The sequence below is a fragment of the Pelophylax lessonae genome, assembly GCF_965119305.1.
Source record: "Pelophylax lessonae genome assembly, chromosome: 2".
NCBI lineage: Eukaryota > Metazoa > Chordata > Amphibia > Anura > Ranidae > Pelophylax > Pelophylax lessonae.
The window spans coordinates 746555327-746580617 of record NC_138769.1 but is presented as its reverse complement, the minus strand read 5'-3'; the positions used below and the strand labels follow the sequence as shown (position 1 = coordinate 746580617).

At 44.2% G+C, this 25291-nt stretch overlaps 2 protein-coding genes across 2 annotated transcripts in view; both read right to left on the bottom strand.

Annotated features, from left to right (window-relative positions):
• LOC309548372 (uncharacterized protein) overlaps positions 1-25291 on the bottom strand; it is a gene marked incomplete at both ends in the record, with an annotated part of 1605927 nt that overhangs the window by 461775 nt on the left and 1118861 nt on the right.
• LOC309547870 (uncharacterized protein) overlaps positions 12613-25291 on the bottom strand; it is a gene marked incomplete at both ends in the record, with an annotated part of 139209 nt that continues 126530 nt past the window's right edge. The window contains one exon of the mRNA XM_082247872.1: positions 12613-12978. Coding sequence (XP_082103998.1) covers positions 12613-12978 — 366 coding nt within the window. The remainder of the gene's footprint in view (positions 12979-25291) is intronic.

The window sequence follows — 25291 nt, the reverse complement described above, 5'->3', positions numbered from 1 at the left end:
TTGAAAGGTCCACTTACCAATTTTCCATTCAGTCCAAGGTCCGGAAAAGTGACCGTCAAATTCCAAATACAGAACGCCAACAACAAAAAAAGTAATTCCCCAAAACTTTCGAACCATACACAAAAAAATGTGGTAGAGACCTTTAGTGTGAAAGGTGACACCTTCTTTGTGCCACCAGTTTTTTAAACTTGGGCATAAAAGGCGTGAGGGCCAGGCGGAGGCACTGATGTAAGTGTTCATTGGCGAGTGTGCTGCGGTAAGTGTTTTTCACCATGTTCATGGTTGAAAAGGCAGATTCACAGCAGTACGTTGAGGGAAACATGGTGAGAACCTGAAGGGCCATCTTCTGCAGCAGAGGAACACCTACTGCAGTAACCATCTTCGTCCAGAAGGTCACAGGGTCACAGAGAGATTCCTGCAATGCTAGGTTTTCTTGTAGCTCAATTAGCTCTGTTTGCAGAGAAGCAGCATTGGCCCATGGGAAGACTTTTGTGGCTTCAGTTGAGAATTCTGACAAGAAATGGATTTCCGATGCACAACCAGACTTGTTTTGCCAGAGGGAAAACTTCAAAGCGAGTTTGGAAATTTTTAATCAGCTTTTCCAGGAATTCAGCACAATTGTGACAGTGATGTTTTCCTGCAATCTGATCCAAAAGTCTTGGAAAGTGAAGAAGGTTCTGCTGTAAGTCACATTTGAAGACCTCCAGCTTCCTCTGGAAAGCACGGACTGCTGACATGAGGTCACACACTGTGCTGTTTTTGCCCTGGAGCTTTATATTAAGGTCATTGAGATGGGAAGTAATGTCAGTTAAAAAAGCAACAACTTCCATGTCTTCTTCATGAAATCCACAAACTGTTTGGCTTTTGCACTCTTCTGATTCAATGGAAATGTCTCCAGCTCTTTCCGCAGTGCCCAAAATCGCTCCAGTACCTTTCCTTTTATTAAGCCACCGGACATTGTTGTGAAGGAGCAAATCATCAAATGTTGCATTCACCTCTATTAAAAATGAGCGCAACAAACGATGTTGCAGAGCAGAGGATGCTCTCAGATAGTTGACAAGTTTCATGACTGTTGTCATTACTTCTGAGTACTTTTCTCCAAGGCTGGCACACAAAACCATCTGGTGAATTATGCAGTGGTATGCCATGAGGTCAGGGTGGTGAGTTCTCAAGCGTGACACTAATCCCCTCTCTCTCCCAATCATACATGGTGCACCATCAGTAGCAATGGAAACAACATGCTTCAGGTCGATCTCTCTGTCTCTAAGCATCTGTGTCACTGCTTCATAAATGTCATCTTCCCCCGTGTGTGTCCATGGAGGTTTGTGAGACCCAAAATATCTTCATGAAATTCTCCCTTTTCTTCATCAAAAAATCTGACAAAGACCATGAGTTGGGCATTGTCTGTGTTGTCTGTGGATTCATCCACAGCCAATGAAATGAATTTGGCTTTTTTAACAGCAAAGCTAAGTTGTTCAAGCAAATCATCAGCAAGTATTTCATTTCGTCTTGCAGCAGTGGAATCAGAACGGGTATTTGGCTTACTTTCTGGATTATTTCATCCTTTTGAGTCCCTTCAAACAGAGCAGTCACCACTTCACTCATACACTCCTTGACTATTTCAGCATCAGAGAAGGATTTCTTGTGTTTTCCCAGGACCCATGCTACTCTTAGCGAGGCTTCCGTTGCCCGCTCCTGTTGTGTGGCTGATTCAACCATTACACTGCTTGTAGCTTCATAGGATGATTTCAGCTGATTTATTTTTATGGCCCTTACCTCAGTGTTCTGAGGGTAATTTTTTTCAAAATGTGCATGCTTGGTTTCATAATGGCGTTTTACGTTACCACTTTTGATGATTGCTACTGTCTCTGTGCATATTAAACACATGGGTTTTCTGCTTCCCACGGGGAGCTCAAATGCATATTTTTCTGTCACTCTTAAACTCACGGTTCAACTTTTCTTTTCTTGTCAACGGTCAACTTTGAGCACGCCATTTTCACTTTCAGTCTGCAAAAAAAAAATGCCCATCAATGCAGCCTCACCAGTGCCCATCAATGCATCCTCACCAGTGCCCATCAATGCATCCTCACCAGTGCCCATCAATGCAGCCTCACCAGTGCCCATCAATGCATCCTCACCAGTGCCCATCAATGCAGCTCCCGGCAGGACAACAGGCCATGGTAACTCATGGTGCAGCGTGTCTAAATTTGTTTTGAACCCTAAAGTGGTGAGGAAAAAAATATTAACCACTTAAGCCCCGGAGGATTTGGCTGCTCAAAGACCAGGCCCTATTTTGCGATTCTGCACTGCTTGAATTTAACGGACATTTGCACGGTCGTGCGACGCTGTACCCAAATGAAATTTAAGTCCTTTTTTCCCCACAAACAGAGCTTTCTTTTGGTGGTATTTGATCCCCTCTGCGATTTCAATTTTTTACGCTATAAACAAAAAAAGAGAGACAATTTTGAAAAAAAGAAAATATTTTCACTTTTTTTTTTTTATATGAAATTCTTAAAAAAATTAAATCTAAATTTTTTTAACATTTTTAGGCCAATTTCTTCTCTGCTACATATTTTTTGTAAAAACAATTGCATTATTTTGATTGGTTTGCGCATAAGTTATTGCGTTTACTAACTACGGGAAAGATTTATGTCATTTTATTGTTTTTTTTTTTTTTTAACTAGTAATGGCGGTGATCTGCATTTCTTTTTTTTTTTTTGCGGGCCTGCGACATTGCGGCGGACAGATTGGACCCCTGACTGACATTTTTTACACTTTTGGGAGTACCAGTAACATTACTACAGTAATCAGTGCTATAAATATGCACTGTCACTGTACTAATGACACTGGCAGGGAAGGGGCGATCAAAGGGTTAACTTTATTGGTGATCAAGGGGTTGTTAAGTGTTAATACCATTGGGAGTTCTCAGTTCCATCCTGCTCAATGATGAAGAAATCTTTTGCTATTTCCTAATTAAAACAAAATGCATCCATTCCCCTTATGACTCCACAGTGTGATAACCTCATCACCAGTAAATGCTTGATTTATCGTCACTATGGTCAATAAGATGAATCCCACTCACTACAAGGCCATTACCAGGCAAGAATGGGAACAAAATGTTGAGCCACAGAAGTTCTATATATGTATAACAAAAATTTTGAGCCACAGAAGTTCTATATATGTATAACATCAATAGTTATTTAGATGATAAGCAAAAAAAACCTGTGTGTCTTCACCGCCGAAGCCTGGCTTCCCTCAGCTCCATAGACTACTACAGGGGACTACAACTCCCAGAATGCAGCGCGGCCGGGGGGTGCTTAGGCGCGAGGAGGAATAATGTCCTCCTCCGCTGTGAATGGTGGGCGGGGGGGCGGGGCGTCCGGTATGTGACGTCACTGGTTGCTAGACGCGGCGGGAGCAACCAGTGACAAAAGGAATAGGTGGCTTCAGCAGCACAGATCGCACAGATCGTCGCGGTCCAGACCTAAGCACGTCTGGGTCCGGAGATGGCCCGAAATCCGCCTATTGAGGACCCCGGTTCTAGGTAATGATGGCGGTCTCTAATGACCTATTATTATACGTATAAAAATTTGTGTTGTATGCAATGTATTCCCCTGTATACAGGCTGTACTGTTTGTAAACAAAGTGTCTGTTTTGCCTTTTGACTAGTTTTTATGTTCCTTCGGCAGGGCTGCTCTGGTAGCGTCACTGTTCCTTCAATCTCTTCCCCCAGCGCACAAAGGGGCAGTCTCTGCCCCCGAACCGGCTTAGAGATACCATAATTTGATGGTTCTCTGAGGCCGGATATTGTGCGCTGGCATGCCCGGAACGCACACCGCGGCCAACGTTCTACGTGGGCGGCGCCTGTGCGCTCCGGACACGGGGATCTCCATTGGTCCACATATACGCCATGGGCGAAGTCCGTGTTGGGCTTCTGCGCAGGCACTGGCGTCTTCAAATGGCTTCTACGGAGAGCGCGCCGCCATTACTCACTTGCTCTGGGTCACTCATGTAAGGATTTACCTTCAGATTCGACACCACGCTCTACTTTTCTATCCGGGGGCATACACTAGGCATAACACTCTACGACCTATACTACGCACGGTGCCTTGTCTATGGCTTGATTCCGGGACTCCATATGGGTGTCTTATATTCTGAACTTACTTTTACTTACTTCCCCTTTTTTGCACTATTCTTTCCTGGTATGTTTACCCTGGCACACCATCTTAAGGTCATCGTGGTGGTGAATATAAAACTCTGATTTTTCATATCCTTTGGAGTGGCGTTTCTATTTTATTCTTTTCCATTCAAATACAGCTTTTGGCCTTTAATATATAGTCTGTATTTATTAATAGGCACCGTCTTCCTTCTTTTTTAGATAATCTGTCCACAGGGATAGACTACCTGTAAAGTGCGGTATACCTTTTACCGATTTCTACTACAGGAGACATGTGAAATCCTACAGAATATTTACGGTACCTTTACTTACACCATTAATGGCCATTTATTTGTCACAATGCTCCCTTGGAATACTCATGATCCACTCCATTTCTTCTTTTCATAGACGCCCCTCAGTGTTGACTGATATCTGGGATCCTTGAGGGAACTTTTGTTGGAAAAGTGTGGCTACCCTTGCTTTTGGGGCTGTTTTTTCCATTTTGCCCCCCACAACTTTTTTAGTTTTGGGGTCCTTTTTCTTTCCCAAACCAAGAATGAACAACCACACAGACACCTATATATCTGAGAAAGCATGCAACCAGAGCTATGTGGATATCAGTAGCGGCTTTTGGAAACAAATGGCCTTCCTTTCCCTCGTCCCACAGAGGATTCTCTCATCTGGTATGTATCTACACACAAATTGTTGACTTATATACTTTGTCTTTTGGTACAATAGACACCTTGTGATTCATATATATAACTATACTTGTTTTTGTACCACTGTCTACATTATCATAATCTAATATTGATTGTTGTATTTTACATTCCTAGTCTGAGATCTGGCCCCTCTTGTCGGACCATTGAAAAAGTCAATTGACCGAAACGCGTCTGGTCTCATCCAGACATCTCAGACAGTATCAGAGACGTATCTATGACCATGTTTTAATGTTATATTATTTGTTGTTCTTGCAAATTATATTTTGTACTATAGCTGTCTAAATAAATTCTATACTCATGACATACTCAAGTCCTGGTTATTGCCTTTAAAGTCCCACCCTCCAGGGGTATTTAGGATATGGGCGGACACCCGCTCATATATTTTTTGTTTTGATTGGCACACAAATTCCTACATGCAAATGTCAGTATTTAGGATATGGGCGGACACCTAGCGAAGTATTCTTCATCCGGGTCTTGTGGAATCTGGTAAGACCTTGTATTTATCCTTTATATATCTATATGTCTTATGAGTGGAAATGGATTATTTAACGGTGGTGTCTTGGAACACTAGGGGCTTAAATTCACCTGTGAAACGCTCCTTAGTGTTCCAATATCTTAAAACTTTTAAACCTCATAAATGTGTCCTTCAGGAGACACATTTGGTGGGTAGCCGAACACTGGCTCTTAAGAAACCATGGATTGGTCATCATTACCACTCCACATTTTCCACGTATGCTCGTGGAGTCAGTGTTCTCATTCATAAGTCTCTTCCATTTAGAGTTTTGGACCTTTCCTTAGACCCGGATGGACGATATGTCCTGCTTAATTTACAGGTGTCATCTCTCGCCCTATTGCTGGTGGGGCTATATATACCCCCGCCAGCTTTGATTAGGCTGCTTCATAGAATTTCTAAAGAGGTTGCCAAGTTTGGGAATGACAATATACTTATTGTGGGTGATTTTAATATGGTCCCAGATCCGAGTATGGATAGAATGGCTGGGGATTCTTCGGCCCGGTCAGATCTCGCCGGGTGGGGTGAGATCTATGGGTTGATGGATCTATGGCGTTGGCACCACCCTCACTCTCGGGAATATACTTGCCATTCTTCCTCTTATAAATCTTTTTCCCAAATTGATCTAATGTTTGCAAGTGGCTCCCTCTTACCTCGGGTGCGGGAGGTTCGGGTTCTCTCAAGGGGGATCTTAGATCGTGCTCCACTTTTGTTGAATATTGAGTTACCTGGGAATTTTTCTAATAGGCTGTGGCGACTATCCAGGTTCTGGATCTCAGAAGTTGATATTGTCCCCCTAGTAGGGCCCCAATTAGCGGCCTACTGTGAGGTTAATCCTGGCACGGCATTGCTGGCTATGGTATTGGATGCCTTTAAGGCTTGTACCCGGGGATATTATCAGACTGCTATTGGTCAAATCCAGCGACATAGACTTGCTGACCTAATGCAGAAAGAATCTGAAGCAAGAGATATGGAAAATTTGTATATTCGTACTAGGGACCCTATTCATTATGCTCGGCTTCAATCCTTGACTGGAGAAGTAGTATCTAGTCCTTGACTGGAGAAGTAGAAGAAACTACTTTCTCAAGTCCAACGCATTTTTGTACAAGGAGAGTATAATGGTAAACTGCTGGCGCAATTATCTAGGGAGCAGACGAATGGGTATAGTATAGCACATATTCAAGACCATATGGGTGTTCCTCATTCTACTCCAGAGACTATTAACCGTAACTTTGCTGACTATTATATAATAAGCTTTATATAAAACTATATAAAACTAGGGTTGACTATTCTGATGACGAACTGGACCAATATCTACAGGCAGTGGACTTTCCAACTCTGACCGATAACTACCGGACTAAATTAGACGCCCCTATCACCCTTTCGGAGCTTCAGGGAGCGGTGGCTTCTTTACAATCTGGTAAAACACCAGGCCCGGATGGAATTCCTGTTGAATTCTATAAGGCCCATTTAGACCTTCTGGGCCCCCGTTTGCTTGCTGCTCTCGCTGGATCTTTGAATGATGGTGAGCTTCCTAAAACTATGAGTGAAGCGGTCATTGTGGTGATTCCTAAACCGGGTAAGGATCCATCATTATGTTCATCATATAGACCCATTTCTCTTCTAAATGTAGATGGGAAGATCCTTTCAAAGATTTTAGCTACCCGACTGTGTTGGCAAACCTGATCCACCTGGACCAAACTGGTTTCATACCCGAGCGAGGCACGGATATTAACATTCGGAGGTTGTTTACACATATGGCCTTGGTGTCGGGGGAGACGGCAGGTGCGGTAGCCTCCCTCGACTCCGAGAAAACATTTGATTCTGTCGAGTGGCCCTTTCTTTGGAGGATCCTGGCCTACTTTGGGTTTGGCCCCAGGTTTGTTTCATGGATCAGATTGCTTTATGGTAGTCCCACGGCTCGGATGCGTACTAACTTATCCCTGTCGGATAAATTCCCCCTATCAAGGGGTACCCGACAGGGATGTCCGTTGTCCCCTGCCCTTTTGCCCTGGCCCTGATTAAGTTGCGGGCGGACCCACGGGTCTGTGGCATTAGAGTAGGTGTTATTGAGGAGAAACTGTCCTTATACGCGGACGATACTTTGATTTACCTGGCTGATGCTTCCATCTCATTGCAAAGGGCTTTACAACTATTTAATATCTTTGGTCGTTTCTCTGGTATATGTATTAATTAGTCTAAGTCTGTCCTCTTTTCATTACATTTATCGGTCCCCTTAATTGATACCCAGACACCATTGAAATGGATTCAGGATATGATGTATCTGGGTATCAAGGTGGGCTCAACGCTGGACCTTTATCAGCAAGATAATATTGAACCCCTGTTTCTTCAGTTAATTAAGAGATGTGCCGGTAGGTAGGATTAACCTACTGAAAATGAGCTACCTTCCGAAGTTTTTGTATTTTTTTCGTAATTCCCCTAATGATATTTCAAAAACCTTCTTCTCTAGATTGAACAGTATGGTAACATATTTTGTGTGGGCTGGGCGCACTCCTTGGGTCGCCAGGCGGACGCTGTATCTCCCACTTTCAAGGGGGGGTTTGGCGTTCCCTAATTTTCAGCTTTATTTTTGGGCTGCTGTACTGGTGACTCTGGAAGCAGCCTTATTGGGATCTTATGCGGCTCTGAGCAACCTCGTTTTTCGGGGTGAACGGGCTCATCCCCAGACCACCAGTCTGATGAAGACGGTGCTACGGGTGTGGGCCAGGGCTCGAGCGGTGTATAAGAAACCCTTGTATATATCCCCCATACTCCACTGTGGGGCAATCCTAATTTACTACACCTGCAACAACTTCCTGACCCTCAGATATGGGCTGCTAAAGGGATTGTGACTATGAAACATGTTATTAAAGATGGAAGACTCCCAGTGTTTGAGGTCTTCCAACAACTACACTCATTGCCTAGTACCATGGAATTTCGCTATTGGCAGCTCAGCCATGCTATGCAGGCTCAGTTCCAGGGTCCGGTTGTTTTGGAATTGGACCCTTTGGAATGAATGTTGACCTTTTAAGGTCATAGGTAAGCCCCTTTCTTCTATATACTTGCTGCTATCGATGGATTATAGTCAGTCTCTTGAGAAAATTTATAATAAATGGAAGGGGGATATTCTGGACCTGACTGTTGAGGATTGGGAGGACTCTGTTAGTAACTATATTCCCTCAATGATATCGGCTAGGGATAGATTCATACAACTTAAGTTTTTACATAGAGCATATTATACGCCTCAACGCCTTGCAAGAATATACCCTATGACTAACCCCTTTTGTACTCGATGTGGGCATGATATTGGTACCTTTTTTCACGTTGTTTGGTCGTGCCCTGAGCTAGCCTCCTTTTGGAAAGCGGTGACGGACATCCTAGGGCAGTGATGGCGAACCCATGGCATGCGTGCCACAGGTGGCACACAGAGCCCTCTCTGTGGGCACGCGAGGAAGAAGAGCGCACACCACTGACCGGCTATCCTTTACAAGGTTAGCAGCTTTGTGGGGGTGCAATAGTGAGCAGAGGAGGGCATGTAGAAGTAGGAAAAGAGGGGGGCTTTGGGATGCAGAGGTGAGTAGCTGGGTTGGGGTGCATTTACATATACGGCATCCCTTGCTGCTCTTATGAGAAGCAATCCATGGTGGATCAATTTTTCAGAAGGCAGTTGACAGGTGGCTGGGAGGCAATATATCACCTTCCCACCCCCGGTAATTACCCGCTGGCACTTTGAAACAGATAAGTTGGTTTTGTGTTACAGTTTGGGCACTCGAGCTCGAAAAGGTTCGCCATCACTGTCCTAGGGGAAATTTTTGATACCACGATCCCATTGGACCCAATGGTAACTTTATTGAATAATCTTACAGAAGTGGTTGGGGGTAAACATGCTAAATTGTGTATCACTTATGCTTTATTTTATGCTAGGAGAGAAATCCTTCTGCGGTGGAAGCTATCTGAGCCTCCCACCCGGACAACCTGGATAGCCGCTGTTGCTAGGACGCTTCCATTCTATCGTTTCACTTACGATAGCAGGAACTGTCCTAAGAAATTCGATAACGTTTGGTCGGCCTGAATTGATGCTGTAGGTGTGTCAACGTCTCCTGTTTTATGATGACATGAGCAAGATAAAATATATATATATTTTTTTTCCCTTACCTCCTTGTTTTGGTTTTATTCCCCTCCCTTCTTCCCCTTTTTTTTTCTTTTCTCATTAATGATTTGATAATGAATATTTATAATCTTTATGGTTGTTATTTTTTTTTCTGTATGTACTGATAACTTCTGTGTAGGGTGATGTGCCTTATTTGTAATTGTTTGTCCTGTTTATATGTTTAATAAAAGAAAAATTTATTTGTTAAAAATCCTCCATATAAATTAAAACTGACAGTAAGCAACTCCTCCAACTGCCATTTTTTGCAAAATTGCTTAACCTTCAATAGGAAGTAGAATAAAATAGATCAACTGGGAGGATCAACAAGTAATAAAAATGTTACAAGGGGAGACTCGGAAAAACAATAACTTGTTTACTAATGACAGATCTTTTAGACCCTGCAGGTCTCATTAACCTGTTGCCAACCACCCGCCACCTTTTTACTGCGGCAGTGTGGCTCTCCTGCACAAACCGACTTAGATCTACATCGGTCATGTGCCTGCAGCTAGGGGGCGAGCGCGCACGCTGCCACCGGCACATTCCTGCCCCACTCAGCGGCAGGTAAGCCGATGCATGGGTCAGGCCGCTCCATTCCCCGCTGAGAGAGAAGGACGATCGGATGTTGTAAACACAGCTGACCATGCTTCTCCCTGGAATGATCATAGAGCCCCTGTGATCCTTCTATATAGGATCACAGGTCTCTATGGTGATTTCACAAGCCACGCCCCCCCCACAGTTAGAATCACTCCCCTAGGCTCACATTTAACCCCTTGATCACCCACAAGGTTAACCCCTTCCCTGCCAGTGTCATTAGTACAGTAAGAGTGCATATTTTTAGCACTGATTACTGTAGTAATGTCACTGGTCCCCCCAAAAGTGTCAAAAATGTCAGGGGTCCGATCTGTCCGCCGCATTGTTGCAGTCCCGCTAAAAATCGCAGATCACCGCCATTACTAGTAAAAAAAAAAAAAAAGAATAAAAATGACGTAAATCTTTCCCGTAGTTAGTAGACGCGATAACTTTTGCGCAAACCAAATCAAAATACGCTTATTGTGATTTTTTTTTACCAAGAATATGTAGCAGAAAACAAATTGGCCTAAAATGTTAAAAAATTTTGATATTTACATTTTTTTTTAGAATGTTATTTTTTAGAATGTTATATAGCAGAAAGTGAAAAATATTATTTTCTGTTTTTCAGAATTGTCGCACTTTTTTGTTTATAGCGCAAAAAATAAAAATCACACAGGTGATCAAATACCACCAAAAGAAAACTCTATTTGTGAGAAAAAAAGGACATCAATTTTATTTCAGTACAGCATCGCCTGACCACGCAATTGTCCATTAAAAGCAATGCTGCACCGAATCGCAAAATATGGCCTGGTCATCAGGGGGAAAATATTCCGGTCCCTAAGTGGTTAAAAAAAAATGTCACCTAAAATACATCACATTGTCCCCTATGTGATGAAAGGGAAGTAAATCAAAAATTAAAAATATTTTTATTTTTTTACAAGAAAATTGGTTACACCCAAGCACATAAAGTTTCCCCCCGAAGAAATTTTGAGGACCTCCACCTCCATATGCTCGTAGAAACGTAAGCGCATGCGTCGGCGGTGCCTACAAGTGAAAATGTTGATTGCGATACACATGTTGCCACGCACACAGGAGTGAAAGCAATAATTCTAGCACCAGACCTCCTACATAACACTAAAATGATACATGTAGGGGGCTTTTTAAGCATTGCCTATAGAAAATATAGGGGACTGAAGTTTGTTGCCATTTCACAGGCACACACAAATTTAAGGTTTCGCAAATTTGGTATCTATTTACTCAGCGCAACCTTTTATATTTTACCAAAATGTGGGTGATTGATTGCATATGTTCACCCTAATGTTCACGTTAGGTTAAATTTTTCCTATACCTTTAAGGTAATATCGGGTGACATAAATTTGAACTACCACTATTTTATTCTCTAGGGAGTCTGCTTTCAGAAAATATATAATGTTTGGGGGTTTTACATAACTGTCAAGGCTAAAATGATTTTTAAACGTGTGCAAAAAATGCAAAAAGGGGTCAGGCAGCAAAAAAGGTCACAGTTGAACCCCAACTGGAGGAATGTCAGTCCTCAAAAGTGGTAAGAATGTGACCACACACTTCACACTTGGTAAGCTCAGATCTCTTGCAGTTGTGCTGTGTGAATAGTCTATGGAGATGAATAATAGCTGGACAGAGGAAGAAGATATCAAGGACATTCTTTCTTCACCAGATGGAATCCCTGAGACTTTCAGTAGAACCAAATGTAACACAAAGTAGCCAGCTGAAATTAAATGGTTCTGTTAAATGCATCCCACAAACAGCAGCAAGTCAGTGTTGAAGGCCCACAGCAGCTTAGAAAGTTACTTTCTTACTGAACAGAGACTTCTCCCTGGCTGGTGTCCCAACCACAGACCTGCCTGCAAAGCTGTCATCCATGAGAGGAGATGAAACATGGAAAGGAGGCATTGATCATGGGAGAGGAAGTTTGGATAAGGTGAGCATAGCTGGAGCCCCAAAGCCTGGCATATGGTGTATCAACAGTCAGAAGAACCTGGAATGGACTCTCCTACTGAGGCTTAAGAGGCTTGGCAAGATGCCATTGGATCCCATCCTAGTCTCTGGTACTGAGGCAGCGTTGGTCATGTATTAGCTCAGGATCTGGCAAGGAAGAAAACACTTGGGAACACGGCTCGGTTAGTGAATGATGAAAATGCATTACATGTTCAGTCAAAGCTCTATAAACAAATAAAAAAATGAGAATCATGAGGAAAACAGTTCAGTCACTGATACTTATCTGAAAAAAAAAGGTATAATATTTACAGGCGTTCTAGGTGTGTGTGATAGACATAAGCACTACAGTTAGTGCATCCAATCATTACATTCCACTTTGCTCACAGATTTTAGTTTATTTTTTTGGGACACCCGCAAATCCTTTATTATTCCTCCTTCTTCCAGAGTTTCCTCTCTGCAGCTGAAGCTTATGAATCCTCTGGTGATACATTAGCACAGCATTTACTGTATAATCTTTGTCACATTCAAAGCATTAAAATGGCTTTTTTCCAGTGTGAACCCTCTGGTGTCTGATAAGATGTGACTTCACTGTAAAAGCTTTGCCACATTCAGAACACTGATATGGCTTCTCTCCAGTGTGAATCCTCTGGTGTATGATAAGATTGGACTTCAGTGTAAATGATTTGCTGCATTCAGAACATTGATATGGCTTTTCTCCAGTGTGAACCCTCTGGTGTATGATAAGATCTGACTTCTGTGTAAAAGCTTTGCCACATTCAGAACACTGATATTGCTTATCTCCAGTGTGAACCCTCTGGTGTCTGATAAGATCTGACTTCTCTGTAAAAGCTTTGCCACATTCAGAACACTGATATGGCTTCTCTCCAGTGTGAATCCTCTGGTGACTGATAAGATTGGACTTCAGTGTAAATGATTTGCTGCATTCAGAACACTGATATGGCTTTTCTCCAGTGTGAATCCTCTGGTGTCTGATAAGCTCTTTCTTGGTTATAAAAGCTTTGCCACATTCAGAACACTGATATGACTTCTCTCCAGTGTGAATCATCTGGTGTGTGAGAAGATGTGAATTCCGTGTAAAAGCATTACCACATTCAGAACATTGATATAACCTCTCTCCAGTGTGAATCCTCTTGTGTCTGACAAGATTTGACTTCAATGTAAAAGTTTTATCACATTCAGAACATGGATATGGCTTCTCTCCAGTGTGAACCTTCTGGTATGTTATAACTTTTGCCTCCATTGTAAAACCTTTATCACATTCCAAACAAGAAATATCTTCTGAAATGACTTCTCATATATACATGGGTTGGACTTTACAGTAAAGACATTGTCACTTCCAGAACACTAAAATTACTTCTCGTTTGTTGTCCTCTGAGGTTGGATCAATGTTGAAGAGCATTCAAAACATTCTTGACATGTAGAACACGGATAGGTCTTGTGTCCTGTGTGAAGCTTCCAGTGAACTGCAATAAAGACTTTCAGTCACTTATAACATCCACATGGCTTTCTTCTCGTATAAATTTGTTGTATTGATACAACAAGACAAGCGAAAAACTTGGTTCATCAATCCACCTGTGCAGAAAAGAACAGAAGTCAGAATTCTATAAAAAGGGTTAAAAAAAGTTGCTTCCTTTAACATTATTAACTGCTTCCCACCGGGCCTATTGTGATATGATGGCCAAACAGGAGCCCCATTGTTACATAGTTACATAATTAGTGAGGTTGAAAAAAGACATCAGTCCATCCAGTTAAACCTGTGCGTGTGTGTGTGTGCTGCTAACCGAACATTGTATACCCCTGTATGTTGTTTTTCTTAAGGTGCTCATCTAATAGTTTTTTGAAACTATTGATGCTCCCTGCTGATACCACTGCTTGTGGAAGAGAATTCCACAGCCTTACTGCTCTGACAGTAAAGATTCCCTTACGTAGTTTAAGGTTAAACCATTTTTTTCTAGTTTTAGTGAGTGACCCCGTATCTTATTGTATTCCCTTTCTCCGAAAAGTTTGTTTCCTATGCTCGGGTCACCAGTACGATATTTGTACATTGATATCATATCCCCTCTTAAACGTCTCTTCTCCAGCGAGAATAAGTTCAGTGCTTGTAGTCTTTCCTCATAGCTGATGTCCTCCATTCCCCTGATTATCTTTGTTGTCCTTCTCTGGACTCTCTCCAGTTCCAGCACATCCCTTCTGAGGACCGGTGCCCAGAACTGGATGGCACTATCTGATAAACTGTGTAACTCACTAAACTCTCCCTGAAGGAATGTGGAATTGTGTGTAGGGCGAGTGTATTGTGTGTTCATCAAGCCTGCTGATTGTGGCGTAGGTGGTAGAATACCGGCCTTGCAAGAGAGAGGCTGTGGGTTTGAATCCCTTGGCCAGTGCGTGATTAATATTAATTATGGATATTAACCACTTGCCTACTGTGCACTTAAACCCCTTCCCATCCAGACCAATTTTTAGCTTTCAGTGCTCTCACACTTTGAATGACAATTGCGCGGTCATGCAACACTGAACCCATATAAATTTTTCGGCCTTTTTTTCATAGAAATAGAGTTTTCTTTTGATGGTATTTATTCACCGCTGGGCTTTTTATTTTGTGTGCTATAAATGAAAAAAGACCGCAAATTTAAAAAAAAAAAAACTTTTTTTTTTAGTTTCTGTTATAAAATTTTGCAAATTAGTAATTTTTCTTCATAAATTTTGGCCAAAATTTATACTTCTACATATCTTTGGTAAAAATAACCCAAATAAGTGTATATTATTTGGTCTGCATGAAAGTTAGAGAGTCTACAAGCTATTATGCTAATCATTGAAAATTGATCACACCTAATGTACTGACAGCCTATCTCACTTCTTGAGACCCTAACAAGCCAGGAAAGTACAAATGACCCCCAAATGACCCCTTTTTGGAAAGTAGACATTCCAAGGTATTTAATAAGAGGCATGGTGAGTTTTTTGAAGTTGTCATTTTTTCCCACAATTCTTTGCAAAATTAATTTTTTTTTTTTTTTTTACAAAATTGTCATATTCAACAGGTTATTTCTCTCACATGGCATATGCATACTTACAACTACACCCCAAAACACATTCTGCTACTCCTCCTGAGTATGGCGATACCACATGTGTGAGACTTTTTTACAGTCAGGCCACATACAGAGGTCCAACATTGAAGTAGCACCTCCAGGCGTTCTCGGAGCATAAAATACACTTTTCATTTCTCAACCACCTATTACACTTTTGAAGGCCCTGGAGCACCAGCACAATGAAAAAGCCCACTAAATGACCCCATTTTGGAAAGCAAACACCCCAACGTATAATCTATGAGGCATAATGAGTCTTTTGAACATGTCATTTTTTTCCAGAATCTTTCGTAAAATGTGGAAAAAAAATGAAAATGCATTTTTTTTACACAAAGTTGTCAATTTATAAGATATTTCCAACACATAGCATGTACATAGCAAAAATGACACCCCAAAATACATTCTGCTACTCCTCCTGAGTATGGCGATACCACATGTGTAACACTTTTTTATAGTCAGGCCACATACAGAAGTCCAACATTGAAGTAGCACCTCCAGGCGTTCTCGGAGCATAAAATACACTTTTCATTTCTCAACCACCTATTACACTTTTGAAGGCCCTGGAGCACCAGCACAATGGAAAAGCCCACTAAATGACCCCATTTTGGAAAGCAAACACCCCAACGTATAATCTATGAGGCATAATGAGTAGTGTTGAGCGAACACGGACTGTATTATTCGTGTTCGTACCGAATAATTGGATTTTTTTTACCCGAACACGGACACGGACACTTTACTGTATGTTCGGGTAAAAATCCGTGTTCGGTCGTTTTATTTCCGGGTTTTGCATGCTTTGGCGCTCTTTTCATGGCGGGCTTTCAACAGCCAATCAACAATCGTTTAACTGGTGTGCCTTAAGCCATCCCAGCCATGCCTGCAAATGTCTTAGTAGCTGTGATTGGCCGTCTGAAGCATGTGACCAAGTCTTTATAAGTTCGAGGCAGCCGCCGCAGCAGCGTCATTCTGCTGCTTAGCTAAGGGACAGAGCACACATCAATGTGCTGGCTGCTGATTAGGGAAAGATAGGCAGGAAAAAACCATTTGTGTCCGGATAGAATTGAGGGACAGGTCGGAGTGTTTAGGCAGGGCGAGTTGTAGGCATTTTAGGGATAGAGTCTGCTGAATTATAGGGTCAGTGTCTTCTACAAACTACAATCGATATTGCTGTGTGGGGGGTGGGGTGAATCTGCACTCAATCCTGATCTACGATCTCTTCTCAATCCTGTTAGGGACAGAGTCTGCTGAATTTTAGGGAAACTGTGTTCTACAAACTACAATCGATATTGCTGTGTGGTGTGGGATTGGAGATAGGCAGGTGTCAGTGATCCACATCCATTTTTCTGTGTGTGAGCTGCAGTGAACACAATCTTTTTGGGCTGCAGTGAACACAATCTTTTTGGGCTGCAGTGAACACAATCTTTTTGGGGTGCAGTGAACAAAATCTTTTTGGGGTGCAGTGAACACAATCCTTTTTGGTGTGCAGTGAACACAATCTTTGTGGGGTGCAGTGAACAAAATCCTTTGTGGGGTGCAGTGAACACAATCTTTTTGGGGTGCAGTGAACAAAATCCTTTTTGGGGTGCAGTGAACAACATCCTTTTTGGGGTGCAGTGAACACAATCTTTTTGGGGTGCAGTGAACAAAATCCTTTGTGGGGTGCAGTGAACACAATCTTTTTGGGGTGCAGTGAACACAATCTTTTTGGGGTGGAGTGAACAACATCCTTTTTGGGGTGCAGTGAACAAAATCCTTTTTGGGGTGCAGTGAACAAAATCATTTTTGGGGTGCAGTGAACACAATCTTTTTGGGGTGCAGTGAACACAATCTTTGTGGGGTGCAGTGAACACAATCTTTTTGGGGTGGAGTGAACAACATCCTTTTTGGGGTGCAGTGAACAACATCCTTTTTGGGGTGCAGTGAACACAATCTTTTTGGGGTGCAGTGAACACAATCTTTGTGGGGTACAGTGAACAGAATCTTTGTGGGGTGCAGTGAACACAATCTTTGGGGGGTACAGTGAACACAATCTTTTTGGGGTGCAGTGAACACAATCTTTGTGGGGTGCAGTGAACACAATCTTTTTGGGGTGGAGTGAACAAAATCATTTTTGGGGTGCAGTGAACAACATCCTTTTTGGGGTGCAGTGATCAAAATCCTTTTTGGGGTGCAGTGAACACAATCTTTTTGGGGTGCAGTGAACAAAATCCTTTGTGGGGTGCAGTGAACAGAATCTTTGTGGGGTGCAGTGAACACAATCTTTGGGGGGGTACAGTGAACACAATCTTTTTGGGGTGCAGTGAACACAATCTTTGTGGGGTACAGTGAACAGAATCTTTGTGGGGTGCAGTGAACACAATCTTTGGGGGGTACAGTGAACACAATCTTTTTGGGGTGCAGTGAACACAATCTTTGGGGGGTACAGTGAACACAATCTTTTTGGGGTGCAGTGAACACAATCTTTGTGGGGTGCAGTGAACACAATCTTTGGGGGGGTACAGTGAACACAATCTTTTTGGGGTGCAGTGAACAACATCCTTTTAGGGTGCAGTGAACACAATCTTTGTGGGGTGCAGTGAACAACATCCTTTTAGGGTGCAGTGAACACAATCTTTGTGGGGTACAGTGAACAGAATCTTTGTGGGGTGCAGTGAACACAATCTTTGGGGGGTACAGTGAACACAATCTTTGTGAGGTGCAGTGAACACAATCTTTGTGGGGTGCAGTGAACACAATCATTGTGGGGTGCAGTGAACTCAATCTTTGTGGGGTACAGTGAACACAATCTCATACTTCTGAAGATTTGAGGGTGCTGCCTGTTCCATACTCCCCCTACTCCTCATCTAGCCTTTTAGGGGTACAAACAATAGTAATTGGGGCCTAGTGTGGTTGTGTACGTGTGATATACATACACTTTTTTTGGATCATATTTTCTATTCCGCTATTTAATCAAAAACCTTTGGGGATCAGTTAAATTGGGGGATAGTCTGTGTTGGTACGTGTGAGAGAGATCCACCTTTCCAAGTTGTTGGGGTTCATCTCATACTTCTGAAGGTTTGAGGGTGCTGCCTGTTCCATACCCCCCCTACTCCTCATCTAGCCTTTTAGGGGTACAAACAATAGTAATTGGGGCCTAGTGTGGTTGTGTACGTGTGATATACATACACTTTTTTTGGATCATATTTTCTATTCCGCTATTTAATCAAAAACCTTTGGGGATCAGTTAAATTGGGGGATAGTCTGTGTTGGTACGTGTGAGAGAGATCCACCTTTCCAAGTTGTTGGGGTTCATCTCATACTTCTGAAGGTTTGAGGGTGCTGCCTGTTCCATACTCCCCCTACTCCTCATCTAGCCTTTTAGGGGTACAAACAATAGTAATTGGGGCCCAGTGTGGTTGTGTACGTGTGATATACATACACTTTTTTTGGATCATATTTTCTATTCCGCTATTTAATCAAAAACCTTTGGGGATCAGTTAAATTGGGGGATAGTCTGTGTTGGTACGTGTGAGAGAGATCCACCTTTCCAAGTTGTTGGGGTTCATCTCATACTTCTGAAGGTTTGAGGGTGCTGCCTGTTCCATACTCCCCCTACTCCTCATCTAGCCTTTTAGGGGTACAAACAATAGTAATTGGGGCCCAGTGTGGTTGTGTACGTGTGATATACATACACTTTTTTTGGATCATATTTTCTATTCCGCTATTTAATCAAAAACCTTTGGGGATCAGTTAAATTGGGGGATAGTCTGTGTTGGTACGTGTGAGAGAGATCCACCTTTCCAAGTTGTTGGGGTTCATCTCATACTTCTGAAGGTTTGAGGGTGCTGCCTGTTCCATACCCCCCCTACTCCTCATCTAGCCTTTTAGGGGTACAAACAATAGTAATTGGGGCCTAGTGTGGTTGTGTACGTGTGATATACATACACTTTTTTTGGATCATATTTTCTATTCCGCTATTTAATCAAAAACCTTTGGGGATCAGTTAAATTGGGGGATAGTCTGTGTTGGTACGTGTGAGAGAGATCCACCTTTCCAAGTTGTTGGGGTTCATCTCATACTTCTGAAGGTTTGAGGGTGCTGCCTGTTCCATACCCCCCCTACTCCTCATCTAGCCTTTTAGGGGTACAAACAATAGTAATTGGGGCCTAGTGTGGTTGTGTACGTGTGATATACATACACTTTTTTTGGATCATATTTTCTATTCCGCTATTTAATCAAAAACCTTTGGGGATCAGTTAAATTGGGGGATAGTCTGTGTTGGTACGTGTGAGAGAGATCCACCTTTCCAAGTTGTTGGGGTTCATCTCATACTTCTGAAGGTTTGAGGGTGCTGCCTGTTCCATACTCCCCCTACTCCTCATCTAGCCTTTTAGGGGTACAAACAATAGTAATTGGGGCCCAGTGTGGTTGTGTACGTGTGATATACATACACTTTTTTTGGATCATATTTTCTATTCCGCTATTTAATCAAAAACCTTTGGGGATCAGTTAAATTGGGGGATAGTCTGTGTTGGTACGTGTGAGAGAGATCCACCTTTCCAAGTTGTTGGGGTTCATCTCATACTTCTGAAGGTTTGAGGGTGCTGCCTGTTCCATACTCCCCCTACTCCTCATCTAGCCTTTTAGGGGTACAAACAATAGTAATTGGGGCCCAGTGTGGTTGTGTACGTGTGATATACATACACTTTTTTTGGATCATATTTTCTATTCCGCTATTTAATCAAAAACCTTTGGGGATCAGTTAAATTGGGGGATAGTCTGTGTTGGTACGTGTGAGAGAGATCCACCTTTCCAAGTTGTTGGGGTTCATCTCATACTTCTGAAGGTTTGAGGGTGCTGCCTGTTCCATACTCCCCCTACTCCTCATCTAGCCTTTTAGGGGTACAAACAATAGTAATTGGGGCCCAGTGTGGTTGTGTACGTGTGATATACATACACTTTTTTTGGATCATATTTTCTATTCCGCTATTTAATCAAAAACCTTTGGGGATCAGTTAAATTGGGGGATAGTCTGTGTTGGTACGTGTGAGAGAGATCCACCTTTCCAAGTTGTTGGGGTTCATCTCATACTTCTGAAGGTTTGAGGGTGCTGCCTGTTCCATACCCCCCCTACTCCTCATCTAGCCTTTTAGGGGTACAAACAATAGTAATTGGGGCCTAGTGTGGTTGTGTACGTGTGATATACATACACTTTTTTTGGATCATATTTTCTATTCCGCTATTTAATCAAAAACCTTTGGGGATCAGTTAAATTGGGGGATAGTCTGTGTTGGTACGTGTGAGAGAGATCCACCTTTCCAAGTTGTTGGGGTTCATCTCATACTTCTGAAGGTTTGAGGGTGCTGCCTGTTCCATACCCCCCCTACTCCTCATCTAGCCTTTTAGGGGTACAAACAATAGTAATTGGGGCCTAGTGTGGTTGTGTACGTGTGATATACATACACTTTTTTTGGATCATATTTTCTATTCCGCTATTTAATCAAAAACCTTTGGGGATCAGTTAAATTGGGGGATAGTCTGTGTTGGTACGTGTGAGAGAGATCCACCTTTCCAAGTTTTTGGGGTTCATCTCATACTTCTGAAGATTTGAGGGTGCTGCCTGTTCCATACCCCCCCTACTCCTCATCTAGCCTTTTAGGGGTACAAACAATAGTAATTGGGGCCTAGTGTGGTTGTGTACGTGTGATATACATACACTTTTTTTGGATCATATTTTCTATTCCGCTATTTAATCAAAAACCTTTGGGGATCAGTTAAATTGGGGGATAGTCTGTGTTGGTACGTGTGAGAGAGATCCACCTTTCCAAGTTTTTGGGGTTCATCTCATACTTCTGAAGATTTGAGGGTGCTGCCTGTTCCATACTCCTCCTCCTACTGCTCAACCATCCTTTTAGGGGTACAAACAATAGTAGTTGGGGCCTAGTGTGGTGGTGTACGTGCGAGATACATACACTTTCTTTTTGATCATATTTTCTATTCCGCTATTCAATTAAAACCTTTGGGGATCAATTCAATTGCGAGATAGTCTGTGTCGGTACGTGTGAGATCCACCTTTCCAAGTTGTTGGGGTTCATCTCATACTTCTGAAGATTTGAGGGTGCTGCCTGTTCCATACTCCTGCTCCTACTGCTCAACCATCCTTTTAGGGGTACAAACAATAGTAATTGGGGCCTAGTGTGGTTGTGTACGTGCGAGATACATACACTTTTTTTGATCATATTTCCTATTCCGCTATTCAATAAAAACCTTTGAGGATCAATTGAATTGCGGGATAGTCTGTGTCGGTACGTGTGAGATCCACCTTTCCAAGTTTTTGGGGTTCATCTCATACTTCTGAAGATTTGAGGGTGCTGCCTGTTCCATACTCCTCCTCCTACTCCTCATCCATCCTTTTAGGGGTACAAACAATAGTAATTGGGGCCTAGTGTGGTTGTGTACGTGCGAGATACATACACTTTTTTTGATCATATTTCCTATTCCGCTATTCAATAAAAACCTTTGAGGATCAATTGAATTGCGGGATAGTCTGTGTCGGTACGTGTGAGATCCACCTTTCCAAGTTTTTGGGGTTCATCTCATACTTCTGAAGATTTGAGGGTGCTGTCTGTTCCATACTCCTCCTACTCCTCATCCATCCTTTTAGGGGTAGAAACAATAGTAATTGGGGCCTAGTGTGGTTTTGTACGTGCGAGATACATACACTTTTTTGGATCATATTTCCTATTCCGCTATTCAATAAAAACCTTTCTAGGGCAAGATCTTAAATTACAGAAATATGAGGAGACCGTCAAATAAGGGCCGTGGCCTGGGTCGTGGTGCTGCTGGTAGAGCTCCTGTTGCAAGGAGAGGACGTGGTCGATCTGTGCCAGCTACACGCACAAGTGAAACACCTTCCTCAAGTGTGAGTAGGCGACAGAACCTGCATCAGTATTTGGTAGGGCATCAAACGCCCCTAGAAGTGATGAGGCCAGAACAAGTTGAGGCGATAGTAGATTGGTTTGCTGCTGACAGTGCCTCCAGTTCCTTCACATTGTCTCCCACCCAGTCTACTGCAGAAAGGTCAGAGTTGGCACCTGCAGCCAATGTCCAACCGTCTTTCACCTCACCCCCTTGCAAATCAGGCCAGCAGTCTGAGCCCCAAGCCATACAGCAGTCTCTTATTCTTTTTGAGGACTCTGTCAGCAGGGTTTCCCAGGGCCATCCACCTAGCCCTGCCCCAGAAGTGGAAGAGATTGAGTGCAGCGATGCCCAACCACTTATTTCTCAAGATGAGTACATGCAAGGATCATCGCAGCACGTCTCCGATGATGACGAAACGCAGGTGCCAACTGCTGCGGCGTTCAGCATTGTGGAGACCGACAAGGAGGGCAGGGGTGAAGACTGGGTGGAAGATGATGTGGAGGACGATGAGGTCCTCGACCCCACATGGAATGAACGTCATGCAGGTGACCTGAGTAGTTTGGAGGAAGAGGCGGTGGTCGCACAGAGCCACCAGCACAGCAGAAGAGGGAGCAGGGTGCAGAAGCGGAGCGGCCGTGCCCTAGACACTACGCCCGCTACTGCCCAACGCAGCAAGGGAACGAGCGCACCAAAGTCAGCTCAAAGGAGTTCTCTAGCGTGGAAGTTCTTTAGAAAATGTGCTGATGACAGGACACGAGTGGTTTGCACCCTGTGCAATCAGAGCTTGAAGCGAGGCATAAACCTTCTCAACCTGAGCACAACCTGCATGATCAGGCATCTAAGTGCAAAGCACGAGCTGCAGTGGAGTACACACCTTCAAAACCAAGAAACGTCTCTGGCTCATCCTGCTTCCTCTTCTGCTGCAGTCTCGGCCGCTCCAGCCACATCTGTAGTGATACCGGCACCTGCCACCCCGCAAACAGACGATCTGTCAGCAACACCACCACCTGGGTCACCAACAACCATCTCCACAATGTCCCGTGGAAGCGTTCAGCTTTCCATCTCCCAAACACTTGAGAGGAAGAGGAAGTACCCCCCTACCCACCCGCGATCCCTGGCCCTGAATGCCAGCATTTCAAAATTATTGGCCTTTGAAATGCTGTCATTCCGTCTGGTGGAGACGCACAGTTTTAAAAACCTTATGTCGGTGGCTGTCCCACAGTACGTCGTGCCCAGCCGCCACTACTTTTCCAGGCAAGCCATCCCTTCCCTGCACAACCAAGTGGGGGAAAATATCAGGTGTGCACTGCGCAACGCCATCTGTGCCAAGGTCCACCTAACTACGGATACGTGGACCAGTAAGCACGGTCAGGGGCGTTATATCTCCCTAACGGCACACTGGGTAAATGCAGTGGCGGATGGGCCTGAGGCGGATAGCAATTTGGCGCATGTCCTTCCACCACCGAGGATTGCAGGGCGCTTCAGTTTGCCTCCTGTTCCTAACTCCTCCTACTCCGCTTCCTCATCCTCTACCGCCTCCTCATCCGGACAGCGTAACACCTTCACCACCAACTTCAGCACGGCCAGGGGTAAACGACAGCAGGCAGTTTTACAACTTGCCTGTTTGGGGGACAAACCACACACCGCGCAGGAGTTGTGGAGGAGCATGGAACAGCAGACAAATGAGTGGTTGCTGCCAGCGAGCCTCAAGCCCGGCCTGGTGGTGTGCGATAACGGGCGAAATCTCATAGCAGCTCTGGGCCTAGCCGGTTTGACGCACATCCCTTGCCTGGCGCATGTGCTGAATTTGGTGGTGCAGAGGTTCCTTAAAAACTACCCCGATATGTCAGAGCTGCTGCAGAAAGTGCGGGCCGTTTGTGCGCACTTTCGGCGTTCTCACCCTGCTGCTGCTCGCCTGGCAGCGCTGCAGCGTAACTTCGGCCTTCCCGCTCACCGCCTCATATGTGACGTGCCCACAAGGTGGAACTCCACCTTGCACATGCTGGAAAGACTGTGCGAGCAGCAGCAGGCCATAGTGGAGTTTCAGCTGCAGCACGCACGCGTGAGTCGCTCTGCGGAACAGCACCACTTCACCACCAATAACTGGGCCTCCATGCGAGACCTGTGTGCCTTGTTGCGCTGTTTTGAGTACTCCACCAACATGGCCAGTGGCAATGACGCCGTTCTCAGCTTAACTATCCCACTTCTATGCCTCCTTGAAAAAACAATTCGGGCGATGATGGAAGAGGATGTGGCACAGGATGAGGAGGAGGAGGAGGATGAAGAGGTAACATTTCCAAGGCTTTCAGGGCAGTCATTCGCAAGGGGCTCCGAGGGTGGGTTCCTGCACACGCAAACGCCAGGGACGCAATTGTCCAGCAGGGGCACAGTTCTGGAGGATGAGGAGGAGGAGGAGCTGGAGGAGGAGATGGAACCATGTTCACAGCAGGGTGGCACCCAGGCCAGCTCATGGCCATCACTGGTGCGTGGCTGGGGGGATACAGAGGACACGGACGATACACCTCCCACAGAGGACAGCCTTTCGTTGCCTCTGGGCAGCCTGGCACACATGAGCGATTACATGCTGCAGTGTCTCCACAACGACCGCCGAGTTGCCCACATTCTAACTTGTGCTGATTACTGGGTGGCCACGCTGCTGGATCCCCGTTACAAGGACAACGTACCGTCCTTAATTCACTCACTGGAGCGCGATCGCAAGATGCGCGAGTACAAGCGCACGCTGGTAGACGCCATGCTGCTGGCATTCCCATCTGACAGCGGGGCCACAGTGGAAGCACAAGGCAGAGGAGGAGGAGGAGGAGGTCGCCAACGCAACCAGGGCACCGCCAGCACCTCAGAAGGCAGGGTTAGCATGGCCAAAATGTGGAAAAGCTTTGTCAGCACGCCACAACAAACAGCAGCACCAGCAGCTCAGATGGAACGTCTTAGCAGGAGGCAGCATTTTACCAACATGGTGGAGCAGTATGTGTGCACATGCCTACATGTAGTGAATGACGGGTCTGCCCCCTTCAACTTCTGGGTCTCCAAATTGGGCACATGGCCTGAGCTTGCCCTTTACGCCTTGGAGGTGCTGGCGTGCCCTGCAGCCAGTGTATTATCTGAACGGGTATTTAGCACGGCTGGGGGCGTTATAACAGACAAGCGCAGCCGCCTGTCCAGAGACAATGTGGACAAGCTCACGTTCATTAA